Source organism: Atractosteus spatula, chromosome 11 (assembly GCF_055471065.1).
Source record: "Atractosteus spatula isolate fAtrSpa1 chromosome 11, fAtrSpa1.hap1, whole genome shotgun sequence".
In the NCBI taxonomy this organism is placed as follows: Eukaryota; Metazoa; Chordata; class Actinopteri; order Semionotiformes; family Lepisosteidae; genus Atractosteus; species Atractosteus spatula.
In genome coordinates, this window is record NC_142716.1 from 20,753,252 (window position 1) to 20,764,729 (window position 11,478).

The following is an 11,478-nucleotide window of genomic DNA, read 5'->3' on the forward strand; positions in this document are numbered from 1 at the left end:
AAATGGTTTGATTGCCTTGCCGGTTTGAAAAATTTGTAGGTTATGATTAGACAAAGCTGTATGCATTTATTAATTAAGAATTTAAATCTTTATATTTTTTATTTAAAGCACTTTATTAGCTCATATTTAATCTATTTGATTATTGATCTGTGACAAATGAAGAAAGCCTTTGAGACAATGCCTCGTTCTGACAGTAATATAAAGTTTTAGCCCATTTTAAAGTTGCATGAGTCCAGGACACCAGGCACCTGCTTTCAGGGGTCAGTAAGAATAGTATTCAGGTTCACAACTGCAGTCACTGCAATCATGACTTCAGGTGAAGAGCCACCTCCTTGATCTTCTATTCCTAATCACCTGTATATGACCACTTCAGTGTTACACAACTCCAAGACACCAGTTTTCAGGTACTTCTAAAGGGTTACCATTCAGTTCAAATAGCCCTAACTGCAAAATGAGGCAACTAATTTTGCTTGAAACTTTGTCACCTGAAGACCACCTGAAATCAAGCTCAATTACACATAATAAAAGATGTGATTCACTCATGATTTGTTTTCAATACAAAAAAGGCTAGGACTTTTCAAATGCCTGTTTAAAATTGACATAGGAACTTTTTTTTTTTACACCAGATCCAATTAATATCAATCTCAGTTTTCAAAAGTCTGGTCAGCTAGGCAATCAACTATTGCTTTTGTGGTATAAAGAACCCTAGTGTATGAAAGAACAAGATTTTCCTCTTGAGCTTTCAAACTTGAAAGAGGCAGTGCAGTACCTACCACTTCTGAAAACGGGAGGGAGGGAATTTTGCGTAGGATGTGGAGAGCACAGAAGAATGCCTGCAGTTAGTGACGGATCAGTTTTAGAACATTTTAACTTGCTCTTATATGAAAGAAGTGGGGGGAAACGTTTAGGGAAGAAAACCATTTTCCTTATAAACTCTTATCCAGACGTACAACTACAAACCCACCACCCAAAACATAGAAAAGAAATACATTACAGACATTCGTTTTATAATACTTTATTTACACGGTCCTTAAATATAATCGATTAGTTTCTGAAACCTTCAGAAAACCAACATAAAAAATTATATATTTATTACAAATGGTAAACATAAGTCCTCAAAATTTAATCTTATTTACAAATAACAATGGGTTAAACCCCATTAAGCAACATAAAAAAATTACAAAGGCTTGAAGCTTTTTGTATTGAAAGTACGTGAGTTGCCATAAAAGTAACGAAAAAAAACCTTACGTACATAACCCATACTTTTTCAAAAGTATTCAGCCTTCTTTCATCACAGTACACGCCTTTCCATGGCGTTACATACAGGCAACCTACTGTTTCTATTGCAGTGTATTTTGTTTTACTTAAATCTTTTAATACTGAATGATCTTCGAAGGTAAGGTCCATGCAAAACTTGGTCAACGTGGTCTCTCTCTTTTCGTTCTTTCAGGTAAAAAAGCATGAAACAGAACATTTACAAAGCTGTGCTGTTTGTGGCCTTGTCTTTTGCTACCGACAAACTCGGCTTCTGAAGTTTCGGACTTCAGTCAAGTCGGAACTCCTGTGCGCGCGGGGCTCAGGCAGTCAGGCAGCCTCCTTCCTCTCAGTCTCTCGTCTTTCTCTCAGTCCGTTTCTTTCTCTCACTGCTGCATACTAACTGACCGCTGCTATAGCTCGTATAGCCTTTTAAGTTTCGTCCTTGATTTCTTTGCAATTAGTCTTTAACTCGCTCGCACGTTCTCCTTCAGAAGGTTTGCAGCTGCTGCGTCAACATGAGCTGGCACCCGCTGTTGACATGATTCATGACCTTCTGTTTCAGCTGGGCCACTTGCTCCCGGAGCATGTTCGCGGTGGAGGCCAGTTCAGAGTTCTGAGATTTGAGCGTCTTCACTTTTTCCTCCAGCCTGGAAATCCTCTCTAGCTTCCTCTTCCGGCACTTAGAAGCAGCGATCCTGTTCCTCATGCGCTTTCTCTCGGCCTTGATCCTCTCCTGGCTCTCCATGTCTATGGGGGAGAGGGGAGGGGTCTCGCCGGGCATCTCGGGCACAGTCTGCGGCTCCTCTTTCAAAGCTTGGAGCCGCGGGTGCTGAACTGGCAACTGCGAGTTCATGGGGTGCTGGTGCGGCGGAGGTGGGTAGGTCATGTTTGTGTTGGCATTGCTGTAGCTGGGCGCCGCCGCGGTGCTCATGGTGGGATTGAACGTGCTGAGGTCGGCGTACACGGGCGGATCGGAACGCATGCTGGAATTGAAAACTGTATTACCAGCCATAGAGGAAACAGGTGCCATCGCGTTGTTAATGTTGCTCTGCGGTGCCGAGGTGACGCTGGGCACACCGGGCATGTTCTGGTGGTGCAACTCAGCCAGTGCCCTGACGAACCCTTCGGCGAACCCTTCTTGCTCGTCCGTGACATTTTTCGGGCACAGGAACTGTGTCGGAGTCGGGGTGGTGGTGATGAGACCGTTGCTGGACTGAATGATAAGCCGCTCCAACTCCGGGGAGGCTAACTTGAGCAGTCCGACATCCGGAGACGTCAGGATGTCATTGGCTTTTGCCCGCAGGTGAGGTTTGAGAGAGACCGTTGGATCGGAGAGATTCAGGGTCATGTTTTGTTTCAGGGCTTTAGGGTTATATCCGTAGCCGGTTGTTTCGTGCTGAGAGAAGGCAGCATTCAGCGAGTCATCGTAGAAAGTAGGTTCCATCTTGGTAGACATAGAAGTTTGACCAAACCTCAGTTCAAATATTTTTCACACAGGAGACAAAAAAGTTTCCCTTGTTTTACCTGTAGTTATTGAAAGTCCACCTCGGCCAAAGTTCGACTTGTCAGTCGTCCTCGACTTTTCAGCAATGAAAAAATGTCCCGTTCTTTATAGAAGAAAGCCCTTTTTTCTTCAATTTCAAAGTTGTTGTAGAAGTACTTGTCCAGTGTAGCCCGTCTTTAACGTCTGTTGCTACTCGGGGGTTTGTCAGCTTCTTCGAACTTGGATGTTTAAGTTGAACTCCCCGAAGTCCAGTCAAATGGGGAAAAAAAGTTTTCTTCCTTATTAGCGACACTTCTCTGAGTCAGCTTGCTCAATGACACGCAGTCTCGGGGTGGAACTGAAGCAGTGTCTGTTAAAAGTGCCTTTTGTGGTACTCTTCAGTTGTCTTCTGAAGAAACGTGTTAAGTGCTGAAGTTGCTAGGGGGCTTATACACCTCTTTAGACTTGGGTGTTGAACTCTGCTAAAGTCTGTATACTCTGAGCTGTTCCAGCGTGGAGGCAAACCTTATCTGCTGGTACTGCCTCACTAAAAATAGCAATGATGTAATGCGTGAAGTTTCTTATTGGCTGCGTGCAATACACTGGGCGTGCCCTTATTTTCAGATAAGGTGCGTTGCCTAGACGACCACCCAGAAGATTCTACTTTTCGCGGTGGCTGATGGGATGAGGTAATTCGAAGTACTGTGCATTATGGGATTACGTATTGTTTTTGAATATCTGGTTACCCGCTTAGTTCCACAGACAGCGGTTGAATATATTTAATTGTTAAAGGAATATAATTTTAATTTTGTTTTTTAAATGTATTAATTTTTTTAGAGAATTTTTAGTTTTAAAGATAATTATTGGTGTATGATTAACACAACATTTTTATGTTAAAGCTGGTAAAACGCACCTGAAAGTTTAAATCTTGGGACATGTATGCATTTGAAAGAATTACCTGTATCTCTGTTTAATGACACTTTATTATTGGGAACAGACCTAATAAGGGCTGACGATGGTGCAAGGTACGATACACTACGATACATTAAAACTATTAAATACTAAAATACGATTATTTTACAAATTCATTACAGCTGTTGATGCAGCAATGGAATCACATGTGAAAATAATACATTTTTGAGAAACCATTTGTCAAACTTTGTTTTGGCTTGTAAAAACAATGTTAATTTAAATATAAAAATGTTAAAGTAAGAACACACTACATCATAATATGAATTATTAATTTTAAACCTTGTGAAAAATAATTGATCTCACCAGTGGAATTATGAATGTTTTGCGAGTCTGTATTACATGCAGGGACATGTCTCGGTAAGGTTTAGCGCGCTGGTCACAACGGGGTCAATCGATGGATTAGGTCGTCTGTTGTGATATTGACATGATACACGTCCAGTTGTCCGAGCGTCGCCCGCCAATCGAGTTAAAGCAGGAGGCGGGTTTAAGGTAAAGTTACAGCAGGGGTCTCTCAAACGTCTGTGGGACGTAGCATAAGGGATGCTCTCGAAACTACAAAATTCATCCAAACACGGGAAGATAACTTTTTTATTAAAATATTTTCAGTCTTTACTAGGTACAGGTACTGTAGTGACTCACATGTTTTTCTATACCATGAAAACACAAAGGTGTAGACTTTACTTCGCTGTACATTTTTCCTACTTTGTAGATAGTAACAATGTTGGGGATACCGTTATGTAAGGTGTTTTCAAGCCTTGGACTCCAGTACTAATACTTCCTGCTTTTTGAGCTTTAGTAGGATTATTAAAATGCAACTGTTTTAGCGAATATCAGTTTAATGATTAATTGTTTAGATTAGGACGGGTAGCATCTTGTTCTCTTATCCCAATTCATCTTGTTTTAAAGACACACCAATTAGTGAAGTTTCGTTTCAAATTTAACAGTATTATAAAGCTTCAAAATGTTGTTTGTGCTATCGCATGTGTGTTATCCTTTGAAGAAAACAGTTGCTTACTATTCCATATTGTGCTGAATCGTCTGTGATACAAAGACTACAAAACGCGTATTCTGTTCTATTCTGTTGAAAACGATTATCCCAGTACTGTACCTCTGTCAAGTTCATTCTTGTGCCATTTATCAAATACTTCTGTCGTCTTGTATTTCTTCTTGAAACATGTTTGCGTTCAGAGTTTAAATATCTTTAAGGGTTGTTATAACTGACACGTTGCTTAAGGTACTTTGTCCAAGTTTTGATGTTCTGGAACTCTCATCGAAAGAAGCAGATAGCAAATGAATGTTCATTTGTGTACTCAAGTATGGAGCAATTTTTTGAAAGATAAAAGTTTACATTGTCGTATATTTATATGTATAGTATGCGTTTGTTATATTTCGTCGTTGTTATGCTGCGTCTAATCTTCATAAACGGGTGTAGTATTTACATTTATTTTAACTAATCGCTGATGCACACTACATAACACCCGATATAAATAAACCGTAAGTGAAAAATTAAGATTATATATATATAGAAATAACCTGATACTTTAATTTAATGAAATAACCATCAGAAGCAGTGCTTTTTCTGTTTAGGTGTGATGAAAAGACTTAATAAATACGAAGGGTGAAGCTCTCCAGCACACATAAATGGCATACACACTATGTTATGTATGCCTGTTCCATTGCGAGTTTATCCGACTCTAGTTTTTATATAATTACTTTTTTAATCATTCATGTTAGACATCTGCGGATATGTGGAGATTTTGAACAAACACTGTTGTTCAGCCTCTTAGATGTAAGTCTCCGCCCCACCACACACAGCCGGGAGATTTATCAGAGGAAATAGATTAATTCTCTGCTTTAATATGGTTCTGTATCTCGGTAAAGACTCTCCGGATTCAAATGGAGTGTTTTGATCTAGAGAAAGGTTACAGAGAGGTATACGGTTTGAATAAAATAGGTTAATATCAATAATTGTAAAAATCTGTTTTTAAATAATTGGAGGTAATCAGAAGTGGATATATTAAAAGAAACGAAAAGTAATTTCTTCATGCCAAAACAATACATAGTTGCTTAACGATAGGGATCACCTAGAAGTACTTGTTCGGCTTTAGTTTTACTGTGTTTTTTGAGTATGTCCCTAATAAGTTTCACATTGTTGCAACAGCCTGAGCTCGGTCTCTGTACATCACGTAAACATGACACTGCACTTGGTCGATACGCCTGAGTAGATCTGATTTCTGGAAAATGGTAATTAAAGGATACCGCGTTTTAAAATTCACTTGTTCCCACCCCCGGTTTTTTGTTGCTGTAACACAGCGATCGCAAAGTTCCTCAAGAAGAGAGCAGCGTTTTACCCGAACTGTGGAAAATAGATTTCTAGATTAATGTGTATAGTCTACATTTAGAGAAATCTCAGACACCTTTAACTGTAGAAAATGTTTTAATATAAGAGGCCAAATAATACAAAAGAATTGCAAATTACGAAAATAAAATACATATAATGGGTTAAAAAATGATCGCAGGTTTTCAGAGTGTAAAGGGACTGCTTGTGCTAGCGGTTGAATACAAGGGCGCGTTCGTGAATTTATTTTTTTAAAGAGCAATTCAGAAACTCAACACTGCGCATATTAAATCCCAGAGTCTGGGTCCTTCCATTATCCGTAATCGATTTGTCCTTTCAAGGTAGGCTACCCCTACTCAGTCCTTCGCAGGAAATGCACATACACATTCTCTTGAACACGCACGCGGGGTAATGTCAGAGATGACAGTTAACTAGGACAGTATGGTTTTGGACCGGAGAAAACCCACACAGACTCGGGGGTCTCCACACAGGGGGTCAAGCAGCACAGAAGCTGAGCTGCGCTAACCCCCCACGCCACTGTGCCATCCTACTGCGTTTATTTAGTGGTCTAAGTTGCTACTCCGGGTTTTAACTGTCCCTAATCGTTTACAAGGTTGTATTCTGGCTCACGGACACGCAAGAAATAAATGAGACATGGCGATACAATAATGTAGAAGAACGCGTTTCTTTGTTTCTGTCTTTTTAACAGATTTGCTCCTGAAAGTTTTTTGCTCATGACATTTGAATTCGCAATGATGAACAATTTAAAATGTATTTTCCTCTTATTTGAAAGCTCATTTTACGGCTGGGACCTCTCCCAAAATCATATGAGCTCCAGCAGTAAACCTTTCAGTGGATAATAAATAACAGCTTGGCCATCCAGTATTTATCAAACTAAGAGCCCGACTAAGAGAGCTATTACATGAATAAAATATCAGCAATCTTGCACTCTTTGAGCTTACTACAATGTATAACAAGTAGCATTAACTAAGGTGGCTTTCCATGATTGATGCAAAGTATTAGTACTTGTCTATAATTGGATCCATTCTTAATGTCTTTGTTGATGTCTCCCATGTCTTGTTACATTGCTGCTGAGTTCTCCATGTTTGTGATATGTTCTGTAGCTTCCATTTATACAAGTGAATAGAAATATCTAACATTTCTACTGCAAAACCAAGTAATATTGAACTACAGAGGAACACTGAAGCATAGAAGGCTTTCTTATAGTTAGAACAACATCACCAACATCCTGGAGTTTTATGGTAAAAATCTTGCAAAGATTTGATGGTTAATGTAGCAAGGAAAACAGGAGTGTACAATGTGGAAAAGGTTACTTCAGCAGCAGTATAGATATTATGTTATTCTGATATTCTGTGCTAAAGTAAAATTAATACCTAATACCTTAACATGGTTCTATAAATGCCTAATTTAATTTATTAAATTTTGCTCATTACTCATAAACATTTCTGATAAACTGTTTTGCCTTTGCATACGCATAAATTCTGCATTATATGAAATCTGTCAGCCTGGTCAACACACAGAGATTCATTTTCTTAACATTGATGTGTTGAAAAGCTTAATTGTGTGACAAACCCTACAATCTTTCATTTTCTAAGTAATATGTCCTTGCTTGTGAACTAATAACATGTACTGCTGTTTTGTACTCAGTTTGTTCCCGTTGTGTAATGCTTAAACAGAGCTTAGACAAGACCTGTTATTTTTGAACGCAGGAGAAGTGGCTACACACAAGCCATCTTTCTTGCAAAGAACAAGCAGTTTAAACTTTCAAGATCAGATAATGAAGGAACCACACATTCCACAAGGCTTTCTTTGTTTGTTCTGTATTTAGTTCTGAAATGTTACTCTTTTGCAGACAAATATTTACTGTTTACAGAATATGAGCAACAAACACCCAAGAAGTTTTTCTTTTAATATAATAAAGTGCTCTTCTCAAAACACAGCATTTTGTCATCTGACTTTATTAATTTGACATACTTCTGTTTTTCACCTTATGTTGATTTTTATATCTCTTAAATTGATTCTAGGAACAGAACTATGGTGCATTACATTTTTTTCATTATTTGCATTTTTTATTTATGAGTAAAAAGTGGGTGGCAGAGTGGTGTATTTGTTAGCATGGCTGCCCTGGGGCTCTGGGTTCAATTCCAGACCTGAGGTGCTGTGTGGAGTTTGTATGTTCTCCTTGTGTCCGTGTGGGTTTCCTCTGGGTGTTCCAATTTCCTCCCACAGTGCAGCTAATAGTAGTAATTGCTTAATTGCCTTCTGAGAAAATTAGCCCTGGAGAGAGTGTGCATGTCTGTGTGTGTATCCTGCAATGGACTGGCATCCCATCCAATGTGTACCCTGCCCTGCACTCTTTGCTTGGCAAGATAGGTTCCAGTCCTCCATGACCCCGAATTGGATGAAACTTTAGAAAATGGAGGGATGGATGACTAAAAAGCAATATGGCTTTCCAATCCCAAGGAGTGATCCTTAACACTGACAATGAACCGAACAAGGACTTTTACATTTAAAAATAAATTTCTTTTCAGAAAAAAATCCTCTTGTGATCTCCTGTTTTGTGAGTTATATGTAGTTATTGTAATGTCCCATTTTCATAATGTAATAAAAAATATTAAAAATAATTGTCTCTTATATTTATAATCAACCAAAATACCGATGAACAATTTTATGGCATTGACATATCATTATTCAGACATAAAGGGGAAAGTCACTTGCAATAAGAACTGTAGTGTTCTGCCATAATATATTAAAGATCAAACTGAAATAGAATATATAACTATATTGGTTTACATGAGGCAGATTTACTAATGGGTGAGCAATTGTGGTATTATAAATTACACATTTCCAAGCAGATAGGCATCTAAATAAAATATAATGGTTTGAAATTATAGTTATAGGTTTTTGGGTAGTACAGGTTTTTAACTATACAGAAAAGAGAGAATAATAGTGGAATCTCCAAAAAGTGTTTCAATACCTTCAAGTCCTTCAAAGGAAGTCCTTTTTTAAAAGCTCATGGTTCCATTGTCATTGTTGGAATTTAGGTAACACATGTTTTTCATTCTTTATTTAGATGACAGTTTAAGTTTGGGCAGCTACTTTGGCTGCATTTAATTATAGATATGCTTTTAATTATACATGTTTTTGTAGTTGCTGGTTCATAGACTCCTTTCTCTAAGGATAAGAATAGCCAGCAATAGACATTTCATTCTATATAATGATACATACACACTGCAGGGCACAGTTCTGTCTGTTGTTGTGGATTCCTGTAAAGATCAAGTTCAAAATATCTTAACCTATCCTGTCTTATATACAGATTTATAAGAGGGAGTCGTTCAGCATGTTGTTTATACATATAAGCTTTCAAATTGTGTTTTTATGCTATTAATAAAATAAGCTGCTTGACATAAATGAGTTGTTACAGAAATTATTTGAAGTGATCGGACAGTTATATAACCTGACCTTATCAAATAGCAATAAACAAATAAAGAATGAAGAAGTTTAAAGTTAAAAGGCTGGGGATGATGGGTGGAGTCTAACCGGAGTAGCACACAAAAAATGGCAGGAAACATTTTAATTATGATTACTGCATAATGATATTTTTACTAAAGAGTTGTGGGTGTTTGGAAAAAACCATGTTGTTGGAAGTGACTCTTTAGGCTTCTTTAAAATTTAATGGATGATATAACTAGATAAAATCTAGATGGGCCAAATTGTCTTCTCTCATTTTTAGTTCCTGGTATCCTCCTCCAAAACCCCTATTTTACTGTATGTTCTTATAGTTGTAGAAAGCACCCAAATTTTACAATACTCTTCAGTGCTTAATGCTGTTCTTGCACTTTTCATGAAGACTAAAATTTGAAATTTAAATGAATATCTCTAAAGAAAGAGAGAAAAATGTTAATGCCGTGGAGTAAATGTACAGAAAATCTCAAATACTGAATTCCAGCTTTTGCAAAAACACATTAGATTACATAATTCTGTGTTTTCCTAACTTGATTTCCCCAAAAGTATTAAAGTCAAGTATGTTAAATAGACAACCATATTATCACTGTTGAATACAAACACATACAAACATTGAACAGTATGTCTTCTTTTCCAGCAGTGATTCATGTACTCCCCTTCTTGGAGATTTCAGGCAGAATGGTTGTAGTTTCTTTCTGATAGAGATAAACAAAACAAAAGCAATTCCTTTATTTTTCCTGAGGGTATTGGCAATCCAACATGTTTCAATATATACTTCAGTTTAATGGCAAATAATTCAGGGTCAAATAATACTTGAGTAATAAAATATCTACTCTGGGCTTTTCTTTTCTTTGTAGTTGCTCACGGTTAGCCTCTCTCACTATAAATGTACCGTATATCAGGTAAAAGGCTAAAGCTGTGCATGAAAGTGGTGTCTAGATTTGTATTTTGAAACCACTTGGTAAGAACAGAATCAAATCAATTGTATTGCATGCATCCGTAGTAGTTATGTGTCCTGTGACTGTGGTTCTTCACAACATAACTGCATAAAATAAAAACTCCTAAGACAACTGAAGTTTTTTAAGGTGTTCGTAAATCAGAAATAAACTTTTAACATTAAGTGGATAAAGTGAACAGGAGGCTCTTCTTGAAATTTATTTTATTCCTTATTTTTCTTTGCATAACTGTTCAATGCATTATTTTTTCGCAATTATTTGTAAAAAAACAGACATTAATCATACAGAATGTTGTCAGCTGTATTCTTTTGTAATGCTTTTCTATATTTGTGAAGCCACCTTGGGCTGGGTCCATTGAGGGTGGTGCCTTTCCCCTGATATACCGCACCTTTAACTCACTTATGACCATAACTGGGAGGCTGACAGGAGCTTCAGGGTCACATCGTGATTACAGGGCTCAAATCCCCTCATGGAAACCAGCCCATGGTGGCTTTACAATATGTTAATTATACGAAATACTGAAAACAGAAAATGACATTTTGGGAATACAGCTTTAGTGCACTTCTAGAGTCAGCACCTACACCGATGTAATTCTTGACTGATGTAATTCTACCTTTTTCTATTACATTCATGGGATGTAAAACTCTTTCCAATACCAGATACAAAACTAGCAAGTGCTGAAGGTGACTGTGCCCCGTACTGTTGATTTCCCTGAATTCAGGAATTAGTAAAAGAGGAACACTGAATTATCCTTAGTATCAGAATGGAAAGCGAAACATCATACTTCTGTAACTACTGTACCACTGGAAAACCCAATCGATTGTCCGTGCTCAAGACTGAGAAATGTGTTTCAACCCAGTGGACTGGTGCCTTTGGCAGCACTGGTGTTTCAAATTGTTTCGGTAAAGCGATCATGCCAAAGTACAGATAGAAAAGTGAAATTGCAGACCCTTATATATTTTTCTGATTATATAAAGGTGACATTA

General features: G+C 37.7%; 1 protein-coding gene across 1 annotated transcript; it reads right to left on the bottom strand.

Annotated features, from left to right (window-relative positions):
• Positions 1-999: 999 nt before the first annotated feature.
• Positions 1,000-3,255, bottom strand: jun (Jun proto-oncogene, AP-1 transcription factor subunit). The gene has a single exon (XM_088927037.1). The coding sequence runs from the start codon at positions 2,711-2,713 to the stop codon at positions 1,745-1,747; it is 969 nt and encodes a 322-aa protein (XP_088783163.1). The 5' UTR covers positions 2,714-3,255; the 3' UTR covers positions 1,000-1,744.
• Between the last annotated feature and the right edge of the window lie 8,223 nt (positions 3,256-11,478).